Here is a 20943-nt window from a genome sequence, read left to right as displayed (position 1 = left end):
AATGTTGAAAATAAGAGTTGTAAATATTAAAAATTAATGTGTGATGATGTAGGTAATGATGAATTTATTTTTGGATTATTTGTAAAGATTTTCTATAAATAGATCTCTCATTTGTGAAGAAAATCACAATTGAGTTGAGAGAAAAATATTATAAAGTGTGTAGTTTGATAATTTTGAGAGTATGAGATTTTTACTTTTTACCATAAATTTTTACTTTTTCACAACAGTTAAAAACCTTTTTAAAAAAATTCACAACAACTTATATGAAATTATCTCATGACTCAATTTTGTGAAATAGATCTCATATATGACTACTCAAATTTTTTATGCAAAAATATTAATTTTCGCTCTAAATTAGGATGATAATGAGTCGGATTTAGGTAGAATTTCATTTACTCCATTTTCATCTTTACTTTATATATATATATATATATATATATATATATATATATATATATATCATTCTCATCTTCGTACTCATCCACATGGGGTATTCAATTTTATCATCATCATCCTCATTTTCACATCAGTCAGGAAAATTGAATATTAATACTCTGCCTCAATATCATATTAACACCTATTAATGACCACCAACCATGTGATGACTAGCACCAATATCAATAATCCTAGTGGAATATAAATTCGAGCAGGACAAAGGGTAAGCACCTGCCATATTAACAGATTAAGTACTGGTAGTGTCCTTTGCGAGAATCTTATTTCAGGAGCTCCAAGATCTCCGCATACAGTTCAGGGGTGAAAATAGCACCAGGCGACCCAGTGGAATTAGAAGGAGCTGCAGATTCAGAGTCACAGGTAGACATATTTGCATTTTCCAGTGGTTTGAAGCGTTTTGGAGGACCATCCTTGTTATATTTAATCTGTTGGCCACGACCATGACCCTTATAGAGACGGTGACCCGGTGAGCATCCAAGTTTTTAGCAGTTTTCTTTGGTATGCCATGTCCAGTGACAATACTCGTACGTAAGCAAAGGATTATTGAGATGCTCAGATTGACCTTTATTCGAGTAAAAAACTGAAGAAGCGGGTTCAAACACTGGAGAAGTTGCAGTCATCAAAGACCTATAAGATTCTTCCTGTGAAAGTATTGCAAAAGCTTGTCTAATAGATGGAAGAGGAAGAGGATTCATAATCAGAATTTGGCTGCGAATCTGGGCATAGCTATCATTTAATCCCATAAGAAACTGTAATAATTTATGTTGCTGATCATGCTCGATGCATCTACGTGCAGAGTCACATTCAAATGTATAGGCAAGGCTACAAATGAACCAAATTCATCCCACAACTATCGAAGTTTTGAGTAATATGTCGAAATCATAGTACTTCCTTGTGTTAATCGTCCAATTTCCCGATGAATCGAAAAAATACATGATCCATTAACCTTGTCCAAGCGCTCTTTCAGATCATTCCAAACTATCACAACATCTGTTGAGTAAACGATGTCCCCAAAGATCTCCTTCGACATAGAATTCATGATCCCCAAGAGAACAATGGCGTTGCATCTCTCCCACTGCAACAAGGTAGGAGAAGTTGCCTCAGGTCGCCTGCAACTACCATCAATAAGCGCCAATTTATTCTTAGCTCGCAATCCAATGAGCATAGCTCGACTCCACACTACATAATTCTCAGATCCAGTGAGTAGTTCATGGATCAATGTGATACCTGGAGCATCTGAGGCATGAATGTAGAGCGGATCATTCACATCAAGTCTGGTCTGGTCGCCATATAAAAAAAAACACACACACACAAAATCGAAGCAAACGAACAACGATTGGAGAAAGATGTCGATCGGAGAAGAATATGCGATCGAAGACAAACCAAAATTAAAAAATACCAGATTATCCGCAGATCGGCGGGAGAGGATCTATCTGAAACCATGTTAAAGTAACAATATGTGATGAGAATTGTTCATCTTCATTATGCTAATCTGAAAAAGGAGTGCCAAGTTACAAAAGGAAGCTACTGCTATGCCTTTTTATACTCTTCAACAGTATAAGAGAAGAACGCAATTTTAGGAAGCAAAATCGACTTTAACACCAACTATTTCTGTTCATCAACATGGGCTCAATGAATGGCCCAACCAAATGTTCCACATTACAATGGGATGGACAAAACAAACTTGGCACCGGTTCATCAACGAGCAAGAACTAGAAGAGCCGGAGACACTTCCACTAGGTCCATTAGCTGGTGAAAATCCGAGAACACCACCGGGCTTAGATGGCGAAGGTGCTGGAGTGAATGATAAATCTGGGATGACTGTAGGTGGAGCAGTAAGTGGTGGAAATTGCTGTCTTCCTGCAAGGCAATATTTATGGTGAAAATGAATAGTCAATGATAATAGTTGAATGTGGATCATGAAAAATTTGCCATGTGAACCCAAATATTGAAAACAACAAACAACCAAAGGAGCTGGCAATAAAAGTAAACAAACTGTTAGAACCGGTGCTCTTTGAAGGCGAAGGTGCAGGTGGATCTTCAACATTGACCGCCAATTTCATGCCTGAGAAGCAGAATTCTTTACCGCTGATGAAGTAGTAAGTCCTTGTCACGTTTAGTGGAACCACGTCCCTTCCAGCACCGGTAGTCCAATTGCGAAGGAAATGGTCGGAATTGCAGCTTTCGTAGTCAGTTCGGTTCACTTCTAGTACGTTCACCTGGCTCCTGTCGTACACGAAAACTAGGAAAAAAGTGGCAGATAGTCACTAACTGAGATTAGCAGTTATTCCTAGCCGTATACTCTCAAGAATGGTGTTTGTATAGCAAGTTCGTTATAATCAATCGCGCAACATAAATTTCGATGGGGGTTCTTGAGCTTGAATTTTATTTTTTATTTTTTTTTTTAAAAAAAGACAACCAAAGTTACTAATTTATTATTTTTAAAAAACATGTGGCGATCATCTCAATCGTTGTGTGAAATGTGAACGATCGATAAGCTCTACCTTGACAGCTATGAGCTAACCATGCTTTAAAACCAAAAGACCGAAGCATAGGCATTCAAGAAACAGAAGACAGTAGATCTGAAAATCAAGAAAAACGACGAGAGCATACATAGCCAATCCCCATTGTAGAAATTCTTGGCGTCTACCCATGCAGTGTAGTTAACATTGGGACTCCAGCCCATGTTGCCGCCTACAAGGAAACGCACAGCAGCGGCCTCCGGCAGCGTCACAGCCGCACAAGTAAGCCCCACCACCAGAGCAGACAATCTAAAAAAGCCCAGCTTCAGCCCCTCCATCTTCCCCGCTCGCTCTTCTCCAACGAAGCAAAAATTTCTCAAAAGTATTTATAAGAGTTTCGGACGAAGTTGTCTTTACAACCTACGAATCTTTCTATTAATAAAAATATGCATATATATTAATCTAAAATAAAAACTGCTCCTATATAAATATAATATTAAATAGTGAAAGCAAGACAGGGTAGTAAATTACGAATAACAATTGATTATTTCAGATTCCCCGGCGTACAATCTGCATGAGCATCCAAAAAGGGTCCAATTCCTCGAATCAATGAAAACAGGTGTGTTTGGGACTTTGGATCCATGGATTTGACTTTTGAGACATAAGACTTGTTTGAGTGAATTTCATTTTTGATAAATTTTAAATATTCGAATCCAAATCAAATCCTCTAAGAACTAACCTCAACAAAACCCACTAAAAATAAATATATAATATCTAATATTTTCTATTCCTAGTATCCCATGAAGTTCAAGTAGTATCCTTTCCCTGCACATCATCGACGGCACAACCAATAATACCGTAAAAATGAACTTGTGGTGAGTAGTCTTCCACGCGGAAGCAGCTTACTTGGACAGCAGAATGGGATGTAATGCGAGCATCTCGTGGTCTGTATTCAACCTCATTTCACACGTAAAAAAGCACGATATACATCCTCTTATCAATGGTGCTATATTTTATATAATTTTTTATGAATTATCTACTACACTTTTCTGGGGTGAAACTGTCTGTGTCACCATGGAAGCTTGCCTTTTCTCCTCCAATTCCTTCACAAAAACCATTGAAGTTCTTCCCCAAGTAAGGGCTAAGATCCTCACTTGCAAAAGGAAAAGGCTGAATCAGTATCAGTCTAAAACACACGCCGCTCCTTTATCTCTATCTTGTATGTTGGAAATATGCCTTAGTTACGTTTTTTGCTAAATAATTGGTCAATTGACCAAGTCTTTAGGAAATAATCGTTTGAATTATTTTGAATTGATATTAGGAAGATATTTTGGGTTTCTGTTTTGTTTGTTTTAACTCTATATAAAGAGTATTGCAATGAATAATAAAATGAAGCATTCCAAATACATTCTTTTGTTGCTTTCTACCATAAACTTCTATATTTTTTTTCTTGCTGTAAAACAACAAAATGGTATCAGAGCTCTCTTCTTGAGGGAATTCAAGAATGGAAACCGAAACAAGTTTCTCTCATATAGTACCACCAATTTTTGATGGCGATAACTATCAAGTCTGGGCTATTAAGATGACAACATATCTGGAAGCATTAGATCTTTGGGAAGCTATAGAGGAAGACTATGATGTACAACCACTGCCAGAAAATCCTACGATGACTCAGCTTAGGATCCACAAAGAGAGGAAGACTAAGAAGTCCAAAGCTAAAGCCTGCCTATTTTCTGCTATTTCGAGCACTATCTTTACAAGAATAATGAGCTTGGAGTCAGCAAAGAATATTTGGGATTACCTCAAAAAGGAGTACCAAGGAAATGAAAGAACCAAAAATATGCAAGTACTCAATCTAATCAGGGAGTTTGAAATGCTGAAAATGAAGGAGACAGAAACCATCAAAGAATACTCCAACAAGTTGCTGGGTATAGTAAATAAGGTGAGGCTGCTTGGTAAGGACTTTTCTGATGAACGAATTGTGCAAAAAATTCTCGTATCTCTGCCTGAAAAATACGAGTCCAAAATTTCTTCGTTAGAAGAATCTAAAGATCTGTCAAGCATTTCCTTGGTAGAATTGGTGAATGCATTACAAGCTCAAGAGCAAAGGAGAATGATGAGAAGAGAAGAATTAACGGAGGGTGCTCTTCAAGCAAAGGCAGAAAGTTTAGGAGGAGGTAAAGATGGCAAAAACAAAGATTGGACCTATCCAACATGCCCATATTGCAAAAAAACAAACCATCCTCAAAGGAGGTGTTGTGGAGGCCTGATGTCAAGTGCAGAAAATGTGGTATTATGGGACACATGGAGAGGGTTTGCAAGTCCCAACAATCTGAAGAGGCAAAGGCTTCTACTGAGCAACATGAAGAGGAGCAACTCTTTGTTGCAACATGCTTCTCATCAAGTAGCTATTCTAACGATTCCTGGTTGATCGACAGTGGTTGCACAAATCACATGACTAGTGACCGAGAGCTCTTCAAAGAGCTTGATAAAACAATTACTTCCAAAGTAAAAATTGGAAATGGTGAATTTCTTCCAGTCAAAGGGAACGGAACTGTGGCTATAGAAAGTCTAACAGGTTTGAAGTACATTACTGATGTTCTATATGTGCCTAATATTGATTAAAATTTGCTTAGTGTTGGCCAGTTAATCGAAAAAGGCTTCAAAGTTATATTTGAAGACAAATGGTGTTTGATCAAAGATGCAAAAGGTAGAGATGTGTTCAAGGTGAAAATGAAAGCAAAAAGCTTTGCTTTAAATCTCTTGGAGGAGGAGCAAATAGCATTTTCAATTACAGAAAGCAATGCAGAATTATGGCACAAAAGGCTTGGACATTTCCACCACGATGGACTTCTATATATGCAGAAACATAACTTGGTGAAAGGTGTTCCTTTGCTGGAAGACAAGCTATCTGATTGTGTGTCATGTCAATATGGAAAGCAAGCTAGAAAACCATTTCCTCAAATAACATGGAAATCAACACACAAGCTGCAACTTGTACACACAGATGTTGGAGGACCTCTTAAAATGCCATCTTTAAATGGTAGTAAGTATTACATTATATTTATTGATGATCATACCAGATTTTGCTGGATTTACTTCCTAAAAATCAAATCTGAAGTTGCTAGTATATTTTGGAAATATAAAGCATTTGTGGAAAATCAAAGTGGTTGCAGGATGCAGAAAATAAGGTCTGATAATGGGAAAGAATATACAAATAACATATTTGAAAAGTTCTGCGAGGAAGATGGCATTGAACACCAACTCACAACTCCTTACACCCCACAACAGAATGGTGTAAGTGAGAGAAAAAATCGAAGTATAATGGAAATGACAAGGTATTTGCTGCATGAGAAGGAATTGCCAAAAAGGTTGTGGGCAGAAGCTGCAAACACTGCTGTTTTTTTGCTGAATAGGCTGCCTACAAGAGTTTTGCAAGAAAAAACTCCATTTGAAGCTTGGTTTGGTTATAAGCCAAAGTTACAGAATCTAAAGATTTTTGGTAGTCTTTGTTTTTCTTATGTGCCACAGGTAAAAAGAGACAAACTTGATAAAAAGGCTGAACCAGGAGTTTTTATTGGGTACAGTGATTCTTCAAAGGCTTATAGAATTTTCCAACCACAAAATGAAAAAATTCCTTTGAGCAGAGATGTCAAATTTATGGAGGATAAACAATGGAACTGGGAGGAGTCTGTGAAGAAGCCATTGGAAGAACCATCACAGTATTTTGATGATGACATAGATGATGTTCCAGCTCGAGGTACAAGATCCTTATCTGATATTTATGAACGAAGTAATGTTGCTATTTTTGAGCCTGCAGAATATAAAGAAGCAGAGAAGGATGACAAGTGGATTGAAGCAATGAAAGAGGAGCTCAAAATGATTGAAAAAAATGACACGTGGGAGTTGGTGGATAAACCTCAACACAGAAAGATCATTGGAGTCAAATGGGTCTACAGGACCAAACTTAATCCAGATGGTTCTGTGAATAAATACAAAGCCAGACTTGTGGTCAAGGGGTATAGTCAAGTGTTTGGAGTAGATTTCTCAGAAACTTTTGCACCAGTGGCACGCTTAGATACAATTAGAATGTTGCTTGCTTTGGCTGCACAAAAAAGATGGAAGATTTATCAGTTGGATGTAAAATCTGCATTTTTAAATGGTTATCTTCAAGAGGAGATTTACGTAGAGCAACCTGAAGGATTCCAAGTCAAGGGACAGGAGGAGAAGGTCTACTTGTTAAAAAAGGCCTTATATGGTCTTAAGCAGGCCCCCAGGGCCTGGTACAGTAGGATTAATGAACATCTTCAAAGTCTTGGATTTGTTAAAAGTCCAAGTGAAGCTACATTATATGTAAAAGGGACAAATGCTGACTTAATTATAGTTTCTATTTATGTTGATGATCTTCTTGTTACAGGAAACAACGAGGAAGTAATCAAAGAATTTAAAGTTGAAATGCTCAAAGTATTCGAGATGACAGATCTTGGTCTAATGTCCTATTTTTTGGGTATGGAGGTGAAGCAAGATCATGATGGAGTCTTCATAAATCAAAAGAAGTATGCAAGGGAAATACTCAAAAAATTTCACAAGGAAGATTGCAAAAGCACCAGCACACCAATGAATGAGAAGGAAAAATTTAGCAAAGATGATGGAGCAGAAAGAGTTGATGAAAGCAAATATAGAAGCTTGATTGGTTGCTTGATGTATCTTACAGCCACTAGATCAGAAATAATGTTTGCTGTAAGCTTACTTTCGAGGTTCATGAATTGTGCTAGTGAAGTGCATTTTCAAGCTGCCAAAAGGATTGTAAGATATATCAAGGGCACAACAAATTATTGCATCAAATATTCTTACTGTCAGTTTTTTAAGCTTCATGGTTTTTCTGATAGTGATTGGGCAGGTTCTCTTGATGATATGAGAAGTACAACATGTTTTTGTTTCAGCTTTGGATCAGGTTTTTTTTCGTGGTGTTCAAGGAAGCAAGATGTGATAGCTCAAAGTACAGCAGAGGCAGAATATGTAGCAGCCAATGCTGCAGTAAATCAAGGAATTTTGATAAGAAAAATACTTGCAGACTTACACATGGAACAAAATGAAGCAACACAGATTCATGTAGATAACCAAGCTGCAATTGCAATTTCAAAAGATCCTGTTTTTCATGGCAAAACCAAGCACTTCAAGATCAAGTTGTTTCATTTAAGAGAAGTACAAAAGAATGATGAAGTCAAATTGTGTTATTGCAAGAATGAAGATCAAGTTGCAGATATTTTAACCAAAGCTCTACCAAAAGCTAGATTTGAAATGTTGAGAAACAAATTAGGTCTATGCAGCTACTAAGGCAAGGAGGAGTGTTGGAAATATGCCTTAGTTACGTTTTTTGCTAAATAATTGGTCAATTGACCAAGTCTTTAGGAAATAATCGTTTGAATTATTTTGAATTGATATTAGGAAGATATTTTGGGTCTGTTTTGTTTGTTTTAACTCTATATAAAGAGTATTGCAATGAATAATAAAATGAAGCATTCCAAATACATTCTTTTGTTGCTTTCTACCATAAACTTCTATATTTTTTTTTTTGCTGTAAAACAACATTGTATGTGTAACAATCCAGTGATTTCTTAATTTATTGCATCTTCTGTCCTAATTGGTATTATTTTCAAGTAATAATTATATGCATAAACTTGAAGTTTTTCATATCAATTGTCGGAAATGAATGGAACTACTGGTGATAATCACAGGTTCAACATCAGCATCACCTCGAGACGAAGAAAATCCTTTCGTCAAATCCGACTGGCGCGCTTTCCGAGCAAGACTCGTAGCCAACGAATCACAATCCATACGCCCCGGACATCAATCCGCCGATCAAAATGCTCTTGCCAGCCCTCATACGCCAATTCCGTTTGGATCCAAATGGGCACACACGATCCACGAACCGGAAAAAGGCTGCCTACTCATTGCGACAGAGAAGCTAGACGGTGTCCACAACTTTGAAAGAACCGTGATCCTCCTCCTTTCCACCGGCCCCATCGGCCCGACCGGCCTCATCCTCAACCGGCCGTCACCCATGTCCATCAAAGAAATGAAGTCATATTCGTTCGACGTTTCGGGGACTTTTTCGGATAGGCCATTGTTCTTCGGAGGGCCATTGTGATGTTCTTGGTCCTAAGGAAGAAGGAAACACAGAGATTGTGGAGAAGAGCGGTGTTTTCGAGGAGGTAATGAAAGGGTTGTACTACGAGACTAAGGAAAGCGTGGGATGTGCGGTTGAAATGGTGAAAAGGGATATGGTGAAGGTCGGGGAGTTCAGGTTCTTTGATGGATATTTCGGGTGGGATAAGGCGCAGCTGAGGGATGAGATTAGGGCCGGGTATTGGACTGTGGCGGCTTGTAGTTCTGGTGTTGTTGGGCTTACAAGTGTGGGACGTATTGGGCTTTGGGAGGAGATTCTTGGTCTTATGGGCCGAAGGAAAGTGTCCTGATCATGATTGACAACATTTTTGGGCTTCCTATCTCTTGTTGTAACTTGTAAATATAAATGTAATTTATGGATGTATCAAATTCAAATGATCTCAAGCTACTCTATGACAATGTTGTTTAGTTGCTGAACAGTCGAATAAAGTTTAATCCTTTCATTATTTTTCTCTACAACAGTGATTTTGTTCTAAGATGCTGATTTTTTCAGATTGTGCGACTCTGTGCGCAAAAATATGAGCTTCATCTCTTGTGGGATTCCGAAATCACCGGAAAAATCTTGCCTTTTACTCTCAAGAAAAGTCCATTCTATCTATTTTTTTAACTTAACCCCCGAAAATCGAAGCTCTGATTCATTGGCCAGCCCCGCAAGATTTGCATCTCATTTGGACGACTGTTTAGACCCCAATTCCTTAAAGAAGCTGCATGCTTGCATGATCATACGGGGTCTTGAACAGAACTCAGTTCTTGGCTCCAGGAGTCTATGTCCCTGTGCAAAATTCAATCTTTTTACAGAACCCAGATTGGGTTTTAACAAATTTATCAAGGGCGATATACCCCTTTGGAACTCAATTATTGTGGGATACTTCAGAGCCAGTGAGTATGGCGATGTTTTAAGATTGTGTGTTGCATTGAGGCAAAAAAATATTGGAATTCATAACGCAGCGATTATTTTTGGGTTGAAAAGTTGTGTCGAGTTGGGCCGTTGTGAATTTGGAATGAATGTTCACGCGGATGCCTTTAAATTCGGAGTGAGTAATGATCGATACGTGGGTTCATCATTGATTGGATTTTATAGTAAGTGTAATCTAATTAGGGAAGCGGCTAAAGTGTTCGATGAAATAACTGATAGAGATGTTGCTGCCTACACTTCCATGATTGCAGGATATTCTCAGCTTGGGGATCATTGTGTTTCTAAAGCTTTCGCAGTTGCATGTGACATGCAGAGGAATGGATTTGACCCTAATAGGGTGACTTTGGTGAGTTTACTACAATGCGCGTCGCGGATAGGTTCAGTTAATAAAGGAAAAATGATACATGGTTATGCGATTAGAAGAGGAATTGGTGGCTTAGATGAAGTTTTTGAAACAAGCCTTATGGATATGTATGTAAAGTGCAGTCATCCGGATAGGGCTGCTGTAGTGTTTGACAGGACTAACAAACGGTCTATTGGTTCTTGGAATGCTTTGATTACTGGTCATCTTCGGTTTGGACGACAATTAGATGCTTTGAATCTCTTTCGCCAAATGGTCCGTGAGAATTGTGGTCTTGATTCAATTTCCATAGTGAATGGACTGTTGAGTTGTGCTGGTTTGGGGTATTTTCTTTTAGGAAAAGGTATTCATTGCTTTCTGATTCGAAAAGGAATCCATTTCGATCTTGTCGGTGCCACAACTTTGGTTGATATGTACTCAAAATGTAAGCATATAAGGGGAGCCATGGATATATTTTACAAAACCAAGGTCAAGGACCGTATCTTGTTTAACGTGATGATTGCAGGTTATCTAGACAATGGGTTTGTGTTAAGAGCCATGGAGACATTTCATGAAATGGTCACTATGTTTGTTATGCCAAATGCAAGTACCATTGTCATAGTGCTTTCTGCAATGTCTAACACAGAGGAAGACAAAAGGAAGGGCCAAAGTATTCATGGATACATTTTCAGGCATGGACTCGAAGGAAACACTGAAGTAGCAAATCGATTTATAAACATCTATGCGAGATGGGGTGTTATTGAAACAGCTAGAAACGTATTTGAAAGGATAAAGATCAAAGATAGTGTCTCATTTACATCAATGATCACAGGGTATGCGAATCTTGGTCTTTCTAATGCAGCAATGGCTCTATTCCGGTTGATGCAAAGAGAAAATCTGTCCCCAGATTGCGTCACTTTCACAAGTCTGTTACAGGCTTTGAACCAGCTTGGATCTGTTACATTAGTAAGAGAAGTACATGGTCATCTGTATCGAGTATTTCTGGAGAATGACGTGTTATTAAAGAATTCCTTGATTACCACATACAGTAAATGGGGAAAATTAGAAATGGCATGCAATTTGTTTGAGAGCATGGTTAAGCACGATTTATCATCATGGAACACTATAATAGCTGCATATGGGATGCATGGGAACGGTATTAAGGCACTCGAACTGTTTTCCCGAATGAGAAAAGAGAAGGTTTATCCCGATGAAACAACATTAAAATCAGTACTCTCTGCCTGCAGCCATTCTGGTTTAATAACAGAAGGGTTGCATATTTTCAACACCATGATTGAGGAATACCGTATAGTTCCATCAGAAGAGCATTATGGTTGTGTCGTGGACTTGCTGGGACGTACAGGGGAGCTAGAAGAAGCTTACAATCTTCTTAAATGTGTACCATTATCACAGAAGACTTCGATTCTTGGAGCTTTGCTTGGTGCTTGCAGAGTTCATGGGAATTTTGAGATTGGTGAAAGAATAGGAAAATGGATATTGGACGAGGATTCCTGTGATGCAAGTGCATATTGCTCGGTGTCGAATCTATATGCTGGAGGGGGGAAATGGGATGAAGTGGCAGATTTAGGATCTGTCGCGAAGAGAAAAGGATTAAGAAGGACCGCTGGATATAGCCTTGTGAACTTCAGCTAAACGCAAGCCTATGGATTGTGGACTTCCATTTCTTATACATCAGTAACCATGATAAACCGCAAAATCCATCGCAGGTTGCTGATTCTCAGAACACGATTTTCACAATAGACACTGGCATTAGATATCGGGTTATGGGTATTATTTTATTTGCATCGACTTCTTTGCCTCCCCATGCTGTATTACGATGCATCAGCCAAAGGTCCCACGGGGAGTCGAACCCTCCACACCAATGAACCCAGTTCCAAGTAAAATTAAGAATTTCTTATTTATCGATATTATTTTATTATCCATAAAATCAAAAATTCATATGTGAAAAGAAGGTAGAAATATGCTAGACATACATACCAAGTGAACTAAAAATAACACTCACGATTTATACCATAACAATGTGAACAATTGCGGGCTGTGCCACATGCAATAGAGGTGCATGACATAAACCACAATAAATATGCTCGACAGATTTTTCATCTGTGACAAAAATATACACATCTTGCCTCTCAAGACTGTCACAAATGAGTAATTTATCATGAGCGCCTAGCCAGAAAAAATTACCAACAAATTGAACCAACAATATTCCTAGAGACGAACAGAACTATAAACCACCTAATCGAATGATCAATATATGAAAGTTTGTGGTGAACCCATGTGTAGCTGAAAGTGGGAAATTATAAATTGGAACATGATGACAATTATAGATGTGTGAATAACGATAATGAAACATGTTTTCGGTAAAATAGACCAATAAATGCGATAAATTACACGAAGTTTCCAACTGTTTTGCATCCAACTACTTTCCCAGCTCTCCAAAAGTAGTAACACCCTTTGTATTTATGTCTCGTTACTGGGCTGCATCTAAAGGACAAAATGAGCCACTTTCAGCAAAGCAATATATTAAATACAATTTAACCATAATAATTTATATAAAATCAACCCAATGTACAGATAATAAGGCATCATAAACACGACCCCTATTTAATCAGATTAGTTGTATCATCTGTACCGTGGCTTTGATGTTTTGCATATTAGAGTCCTGCCCGTGTCGCTTAACATCTTGGGATTTGATGAATTCTTCGATTTGTGCCTTCAACTCTACATTGGGTATGAGCATGTCTCCAGTGAGATGAGATCGATTAAATGGATCGGTCTGGTGATTGCAAAATCAAAAAATATCATTAGCACTATTTCAGAAAATTGACCCGAGGAAAAGACAGCCTAACTAGTGTTTCATCTTTTACTTTATGCAGAAAGATCAATGACATGTTTCCTTGGTATATGGCCAAACTGATTAAAAGACGTACTGGTGACAAATTTTCATGGAACAGATGAACAAACACAACTGTGAAACAGGAAATATGAAGTGAGGAAAAGATAGATGTGACTGTCATACGCTATCACTCAAAAGATGCCTCTGAATAACATGTCGGTCCACTGTGATTTTTGATGAAGGCAAAACGACTGGATCCCTCATCAAGGTGTACTGAAACCCAAAAAACAATGAAATTAATAGTCAGACAAACAAGAGAAACTGGTGGCGCTAAAGGAAGTCCCGATTTACCTGAATGGGATCCAGGAATTCATCCGGTATGTCTCCAAGGGCAGCTTCAGCATCCATTGCCTCTGAAGCGATAAGTTTCGCTTTCACTCCAAGGTCAACAAACTCTTGAACGGTTTTAGCATCTTCGCCAATTCTCCTCAAAACATCAGCTGCAGCACCAAATAGCTGGCAGCCCCCAAAGTATGTCATTGCTCTTTTTGATCACGAATAAACTTTCAATGGGGAGAATTGGCGTGGAATAAATTATACTAATTACAAAGCACATGTAGCAATATGCACCATAAATTGATTGATCTCCATCATTGTTTATGCTATTATCGAATTTCACAGGTAGAAAATTGGATAACTTGTTGATTAAAAAAGTCAAAATTACATAATATTAGCTTACAAGTGGATTGATGTATTTGATTTGAAAGGAAAGAATTTGGTTCAAGGAAAGATTTGATAAATGAATTTCAAATTACAACCATTGGGAGTTTATTTGAAATGGATTTGAAATTAACATGCATTTTGTCACTCCAAACGCATCAAGGAATTTTAAATCACGAATAGATAGGTATACACAGATAGACAGAGAGGGAAATGTGTTCCAAGAAGATTACCTGCTCGTTGTATGATCGACCATCTTTTGTTATGGCCACTGCGAAACTGTTATCCTCATCTCCTCTCTCCAGGTTGACATATATATTTACTATCTTTAAACACAATAAACTTATTATAAGAATTCACGTCATGATTTTCATCTATATCTATACAGGAAATCAAGCAAAATTTGTCCTTAAGAGGCACAAAGAGAAACTTTATCATAAAACAAAGCATTATAGGACGCCATTCCTGCAGATTTTAATTGCAAGAGATCACATGGTGTGTTATGAGAAACATACAAAATTTTATTAATTATAGGAACATTAACCTTCAGCGAGAGCCTGGATTTAACACCCAGTGCAGGTGTTCTGCTTCCAGGCTCTGGAAATTTGTGCAGGAAAGAGTTATATCAAAGTTGTTCAAGGCTGTAAGCTTAGCACAATCGTTTCAAACAATTGAAGAAGCAACAAAAGAATCATGTCATTGATTGTTCATCAACCAAAACCTCTACATGCTCATTCTCCACAATGAAAACTTCTTAACGTGGAATACAACTATAAGAATCATAGGCATGAAAAAAGTTATTTATATACCTGTTTTAGCAACAATTTAGGTCGAAACTCGTACTTCTCAGGGTCTTTCAAGCTAAGAGATTTTCTTTGGGGCCCCACAAGTTGTAACAAAAAGTAATTCAGCATGCTAGCAACTCTTTCGACCTGGACAAAAGCAGATTTGTGATGAAAGCTATAACAACAGAACGTTGAACAATCAACAACAAAAACTAAATCTACCATCTCTGGAAGTAGAAAAGGAGCTGTAATCTGCTCGGAAGTGAATGCCATCATGCTCACATCTTCATTTGCCAATTTCATATCAATCCTAATGATCTACAAACAACAAGAAATTCCAGTCAATGAGCATTTTCAACTTCTAATAAATCATAAATTAGCAATTGAAACTGACATTCTCCTGAGATTGGAACAACCGAGTTCTCTCCTGCCTCTCTTGAGCTGGTCTTCTCTCCCATTCTGTTGCATTTGACATCTCGGCTTCCAGTTCTTTATGTTCCAGAATTTTATTAAGACTTTCATCCAACAGATAAATACTATCATTGATCAAAAAGTTCAAAAAGTTCAAATAGACACCCTTCTCTTCTTCCTTGGCAATCTGGAACAGCATAAAATATTAAGTATGAGATTCATTGAAGACACATTAATAAGGCAAGCAGAAACCAGGTAGCTCATGCGGAAAATCTACCTTTCTCCAGACATTACGGTGGCTAGGAACCTGCCATAAGTACTCAAGGAGTTCGGCGATATTGTGACGGATATTGAACTTGTCATAGAACTGAACGTGACACAATTCAAGTCAGAAGAGCTCGAACAGACAATAGTAACAAAACTTGCTGTTGTAATACATCAAGAAGATAGAAGGTATTGATCAAGATCAATGGCAGCAGAGAGGTCAATTATATGTACCAGTATGAAAGAAAAACTCCTAAACGAAGATTAACGAGGTGGAAAAAATTTGTTTAGCCGATGCGAAGTAGAAAAACAATTGCTAAACCACATGATTACTAGGAGTAGAGGAATCAGAGTTTCTACATTTACTTGAGCTATCTGCAGTCCTGGTTTTGGTAATATAAGATTGCTCTACATCATATAAGACACACGATTCAGATACACGTGACCTCCTATGTTGCATGGATACGGGTCCGGTATCGTATCGAATACGATACAAATATAGAGATACAATTAATTTTGAAAATATAAGATATGATACGACTAGGATACGGCAATTATTATATATATGTGTGTGTGTAAATATATACAACCTACAACTTCATAGGAGTGATTTAAGAAGAAAAACCCATGCCCATGCCGTATCCTAGTCGTGTCCAAGGCGTATCCAACTGATAGAACCTACAAAAAGTCAATTATATGGATTTCGCCGTATCCGACACGCATATCGGCGCGTCGTATCCCGATCCAATACTTCATGAAAAAAATTAAGAGTATATGTGCTACGTAAGTGACCTCCATGCATGATAATTATGCATCTTCCAAAAACATTTTATCACACAAATCCGATCGTACCAACTCTGGCCCAAACATGTTCCTAAAAGAGAAAGCTCGATAGCACATGGAAACCATTCAATGATAGCTAAACTCAAAGAAATGCGACTGGTGAAGTCAGAATTAGATTGTCCGAGATCGAGTTTTGAGTCCCAATAGATCTTTAACGGGATATCTCATCTAATCCACTTCCATCATTGAACTGATAAGATACCAAGAAAGTTGACAAAAAAGTTCGATTAAGAGCTGAAATTGGAGGATATTTGACATCATATGTTCGATATTTCTTGTAATCCAGCACTCATAGCAATATGCAAGCATCCTTGCCGAACACGCTCTATTACTTAAATCATTACTTTTGTAGACTTAAAAACGTAGGATCGTACATATACAAACCAGGGGATTAAACACTATGAACATCTGTTACAACATTTTTCTGATCCTAGCTGCTGCTTCCTTGTGTTACTTGTCAATAACCTTCAGATTTTATAATATCGGCATCTTCAAACTGTTTAATATTACTATGAATACCATATAAATTGATCAACCATAATTTATTCATATAGAAATTACAAAGTAAATTGTATTTTTTAGTTACACCAGTAAACAAAAATAATAGTTCTTTAAAACTCTAATTCCCATGCTATCGGCAATTGTAATGTTTTCGACAAAAAGCCAAGCATCATACTAATTTTCACCAGTTACTAAACTAACCACAGTGAGATACATCTAAGAGGAGAAACTTAAAGCTCTATGCGGATATACAATGTATACCCCAAACAATAATCACCTGAGTATGGGAACCTGTGAATTCAATATCAACATAAAGCTTCAGAAGATTCCTCACAAGATATTCCAGAGACAATTGATGTCCTTCAAACAATGTTTCTGTTGCCTTTGAGCCACTGCAGATACAAATTTAGTTAATACAATCAGTTAAAAACTGAAGAAGAGGGACAGAGATTTATCAGCAAACTGTATAAGGAGGGTTCATTTCATCAAAGCATACCTTCTTTGAGGCATCCAACAATTGAGCACTTCTACCATTTTAGCTCTTAGATAAGGATTTCTGATGTATTCCACGCTGGCCATGAACATAATGATGAAGTTCATAAAATCATCCTGTTGAGAAAAAAACAAAATAAGCAATGAACACATCAGCTGCTAAACAGATCCTAAGCAAAAATAACAAAAGCAGTAATGTAATAGAACGAGTAAAAAATCAATCCCCCACTGTACCAGTATAACCCCATCCAGAGCTCTAGGAATTCGTGAAGCATAAATAAGCAACTCCATTGTATCTTCCACAAAATGCTCTGGCATCGAGGAAAATTCCATAGGGCAAGGCGACTGTAGAGGCATTTTAAAACCACCAACTAACCCAACCAACCAAACAACCATTAAGCGGTAATAAGACAAAGCACGCTGAAGGAGCCCACCATCCTACATTATAAAGGAGCAAACTTTGAAGTCAATATGTAAGTAAAGACATAATTTTCCAAGAGGTCGACAAAATGATGGGCAGGACCAAATAACTTCATAAAAGAGAAACAATGGCCTTCCTGGATCAACTATCTTTTTGGCAATACCTGCTGGGCCCAGATTGGATCAGGAACTTACAGTTATTGACTGATTCAAAACATCTTATATATTGTGTAAAAGAGGAAACCCAGTAAACCAACCAAGCCCAGTATACAACTCGAGAAAGCATAGTGAAGAATAAACTAACTTTGATTAATTAGTGATATGTTATGTCCCTGTATAATAGGCTTTTGCTTTGCTAACACGATTTCGGGACGACAATTGAAATGTATCGCAAATGAAATGAACGAGCTTCCTTTATAATCACAATGTCGAGGATGAATGAAACTTTAGCAATCATAAGCATCAGTTCCCAGACAGTCAGAGAGACACAAAATACAAGATTTACACAACAATAAAGAGCGATATGGTACAGCACAAGTTCAATACCCTTAGCATCTGAGCCTCATAGCATAGCTTCTCCTGTGAGTACAACTCAATTTCTTTTTCAAGGCGTGATATATCTTGCTGCAGTTGTGGAGAAGGAGCTTGCTCTAGCATGGCTTTGAAAGAGGATAGGGTATCTTCAGATCTAGAAATGTCCTAAATATGAAATATAACATATGAAATAAACTTTAAGCCACTCCAAACAGAATTTATTGAAACAACTTTCCTGGTTGATCTAACCACTAGGCACAACCTGAACAAGATTTTTGAAGTCTGAAAATGCTTTCAGCAGCCCCAAGTTAAGCACCCTAGCAGTCATGAAGAAGCATTCACAAATGAATGGATATTTGGCATTTCCACTACTTGTGGAAACAGGATTCTTGTTTAGGATGGAAGGTACATTAGCATTACTACTAGAACTTGTAGCTTCTTGAGATTGTAGCAACCGATATTGTTCATCGTTATTATTTGTTGCAGTATCAACTTTTGAAGCATTATTATTAATCCACTCAGATACTTCTTCCGATGATGCATGCAGAGCTGTCAATCCTCTGGAACAAATTTAATCAAACGGGCAACAACATCTTCAGTATTGTCAAAAATAATTGCTAAGAATAAAAGATGTGTTCTATTACCTCATCTCCAAGCGGCTATAGTGAAACACGTATTTTGGATCAATTTTGTCCCTTTTGGATAAATTGGCATCAAGGAATGGCTCACACAAACGAAGCATCACAGCACTGAGATTTACAAACATGCCAGAACTAGCACAAGACAAAGGATCGACCTGTAAACAAATCCCACGCAATGAACTGTTAAAGTTACGACAGAGCATTACAAGTACAACCGCCAAACTATCTTTCGATGAATAGATATACCTGCAAATGAGCCCTTGAAGAGTTCCTATTGATAACCTCTGCAATGTACTCGAGAACATTCTCACGAATATTCGTATTCTTAAGCAGACACATGAGAACCTCAGCCAACACATCATACAAACTGTTCATCACAGTTTTGATAGTTGTAAAGGATGATAAAAGGTCTGCGGGACGGCGAGTAGATGCTTCTGAGAAGCACTGTTGACTGGCATTACAAGAAAAAATCGCCCATTAATGAACATCTTTTGCCCAGAAAGGGGTGCTAGAGTACATCTGCACACCTTTAACTCAAGAAGCATTGCAGAAGCTTCAAATTTACAACTTAAAATGCTGTAACTCCATAAGATTCAGAAAGAGTTATATTACTACCACGTCTGTGTGTGTCCAAATCATTTTCACTTTTAAAAAAAGTTTACATCTTTAAAAACTCTAAGAAACTAGCATAAAAAGGCGTACCAACATAAGACCTGGACACGTATAATGGAGAAATAAAGAAGAAAAGAAATCTCACTCACCCAACATCAGGTTCACTCTTGAAGATAGCATGATCAGGTAATGCACTAACATGAAAAAACGGCCCCAATATACTGGTCATCTCAATCACTCTCCCGTTCAAATACACGCCCTTGGGAATCCACCATGGATGATTGACTAAAGCTTTTGCACCCAGTGGATACGTCACCAACAACAACAACGCCCTCAATGGCTGCTGAAAGTTCCCCAAAGCAGAAACTGTCAAGACAGTCCCTCTCAAATCCTCGTACAATTGCTTTAAAACAGGTTCCATTGAATCATAATCTGCATCTCTAAAAAATTCATCTAAGAACCCTGGAGGACACGAAATTCCAGTACTGGCCCCTCCAAAAGCATCAAGGTTGCTCCCAACCTCCGAAAAAACCAACGGCAACAATGGCGAGACATTCGATTTATTCGTTTGGTGAATGGGAAACATATCGGGATTCCCTAAGTGAATTCTACAGTATGAAACTGCCAATTTCTTAGCTTGCTTCACCACTAACTCCATCTCTCCTCTGACGTTTTTATCCTTCATCGACGCGATTTTCTTCCCTTCTTCGTAGGCGCGACGATAGCAATTGAGCAAGTACTGAAACGGCGGCTCGGCGGCGGGGAAGTCGCCGGATAGGCGGTCGATTACCACTCTCTCCATCAGTTCTCGCGAAAGTTTGAGGTCCTTACCCTCGCTCATAATCTCTGCCGCCGTCATCTCTAGATATACAATTCGATAATCGTTCTCCATGGAATCGACGAGAGATACCATGAATATTTTCCGGAGGATGATATCCTCGATTTCTGCAGGGGTTCTTTGAGGCCTTTGAGTCGCCATAGTCGAAGAACCAACGCCTTCCCCAGTCAGTTCTACTCCTCACAGATCAGGGTTTTAGAGTATAGTTATCAAATATTTATTTGATCCAAAACCAGACAGCCTGAAATTTCAAAACTAGGAGAAGAAGAATTGCCGTAAACCAGACATTGACCGCTTAGTTTTGGTTCTATTTATAATATATATACACACACACACACGGAATGACCACAACCAGATTAGTTCGATTTGCGATAAACCAAACTTAGGTTTCACTTTGGATCGGATATTTTTAATCAAAACTTTGAATCAAACTAATTTTTCGATTTGGTTTAAAAAAATGCAATTAATAAAATTAGATTCAAATAAGCTCCTGATACCATCTTTGAAAAAATAAAAAATTCAATGCCAATTTTTGACACATGACGTAGATTCGATACTTGGACATGAAATCTAGCATGACATATTTGATCAACAATAATAAATTTGCATGATCGTAGCTCCCACCTTTATTTCCACATCCGAATACATATAACGAAATGAGAATG

General features: G+C 37.8%; 3 protein-coding genes and 1 pseudogene across 9 annotated transcripts; 2 read left to right on the top strand and 2 right to left on the bottom strand.

The window, feature by feature from the left end:
• Nucleotides 1-561: 561 nt before the first annotated feature.
• On the bottom strand, nt 562-8795 carry LOC142523195 (early nodulin-like protein 19). Of its 3 annotated transcripts, none has more exons than XM_075626855.1 (4): nt 8672-8795; nt 3067-3335; nt 2459-2695; nt 562-2313 (listed from the first exon to the last, which is right to left on the bottom strand). In XM_075626855.1, the coding sequence occupies exons 2-4, from the start codon at nt 3251-3253 to the stop codon at nt 2072-2074; spliced, it is 666 nt and encodes a 221-aa protein (XP_075482970.1). In that variant the 5' UTR covers nt 3254-3335; nt 8672-8795; the 3' UTR covers nt 562-2071. The 3 variants fall into 3 exon arrangements, with proteins under 3 accessions (XP_075482970.1, XP_075482971.1, XP_075482969.1); XM_075626856.1 differs by having other exon boundaries at nt 563-2313; nt 2465-2695; XM_075626854.1 differs by having other exon boundaries at nt 564-2313; nt 2450-2695.
• Nucleotides 3342-9550, top strand: LOC142523194 (uncharacterized; annotated as a pseudogene).
• Nucleotides 9551-9620: 70 nt separating this feature from the next.
• On the top strand, nt 9621-12255 carry LOC142523193 (putative pentatricopeptide repeat-containing protein At3g01580). Its single transcript, XM_075626853.1, has one exon. The coding sequence runs from the start codon at nt 9623-9625 to the stop codon at nt 12011-12013; it is 2391 nt and encodes a 796-aa protein (XP_075482968.1). The 5' UTR covers nt 9621-9622; the 3' UTR covers nt 12014-12255.
• A 193-nt stretch (nt 12256-12448) lies between these two features.
• Nucleotides 12449-20567, bottom strand: LOC142523192 (putative ubiquitin conjugation factor E4). Of its 5 annotated transcripts, XM_075626852.1 has the most exons (18): nt 19590-20566; nt 19075-19279; nt 18832-18983; nt 18612-18747; nt 18450-18575; nt 18200-18352; nt 17468-17671; nt 17238-17350; nt 17019-17133; nt 15411-15500; nt 15117-15320; nt 14945-15040; nt 14747-14869; nt 14171-14263; nt 13569-13733; nt 13401-13490; nt 12980-13157; nt 12449-12865 (listed from the first exon to the last, which is right to left on the bottom strand). In XM_075626852.1, the coding sequence occupies exons 1-17, from the start codon at nt 20417-20419 to the stop codon at nt 12990-12992; spliced, it is 3063 nt and encodes a 1020-aa protein (XP_075482967.1). In that variant the 5' UTR covers nt 20420-20566; the 3' UTR covers nt 12449-12865; nt 12980-12989. The 5 variants fall into 5 exon arrangements, 4 of the variants coding, with proteins under 4 accessions (XP_075482967.1, XP_075482964.1, XP_075482966.1 ...); XM_075626849.1 differs by having other exon boundaries at nt 18450-18747; XM_075626851.1 differs by having other exon boundaries at nt 12449-12859; nt 18450-18747.
• Between the last annotated feature and the right edge of the window lie 376 nt (nt 20568-20943).

Source organism: Primulina tabacum, chromosome 13, assembly GCF_025594145.1.
Source record: "Primulina tabacum isolate GXHZ01 chromosome 13, ASM2559414v2, whole genome shotgun sequence".
Lineage (NCBI taxonomy): Eukaryota > Viridiplantae > Streptophyta > Magnoliopsida > Lamiales > Gesneriaceae > Primulina > Primulina tabacum.
The sequence above is the reverse complement of the archived record's forward strand: the minus strand, read 5'-3'. Positions and strand labels throughout refer to the sequence as shown.

Excerpts from the sequence above, each read along its gene's own strand:
- LOC142523193 (XM_075626853.1), top strand. The coding sequence starts at position 9,623 with ATGAGCTTCATCTCTTGTGGGATTCCGAAATCACCGGAAAAATCTTGC.
- LOC142523195 (XM_075626854.1), bottom strand. The coding sequence starts at position 3,253 with ATGGAGGGGCTGAAGCTGGGCTTTTTTAGATTGTCTGCTCTGGTGGTG. Across the intron at positions 2,696-3,066 it reads CTACAATGGGGATTGGCTAT|TTTTCGTGTACGACAGGAGC; the intron begins GTATGCTCTCGT and ends CTTTTTTCCTAG. Across the intron at positions 2,314-2,449 it reads AAAGAGCACCGGTTCTAACA|GAAGACAGCAATTTCCACCA; the intron begins GTTTGTTTACTT and ends ATTGCCTTGCAG.
- LOC142523192 (XM_075626849.1), bottom strand. The coding sequence starts at position 20,419 with ATGGCGACTCAAAGGCCTCAAAGAACCCCTGCAGAAATCGAGGATATC. Across the intron at positions 19,280-19,589 it reads AAGAGTGAACCTGATGTTGG|TCAACAGTGCTTCTCAGAAG; the intron begins GTGAGTGAGATT and ends TTGTAATGCCAG. Across the intron at positions 18,748-18,831 it reads TATAGCCGCTTGGAGATGAG|AGGATTGACAGCTCTGCATG; the intron begins GTAATAGAACAC and ends AATTTGTTCCAG.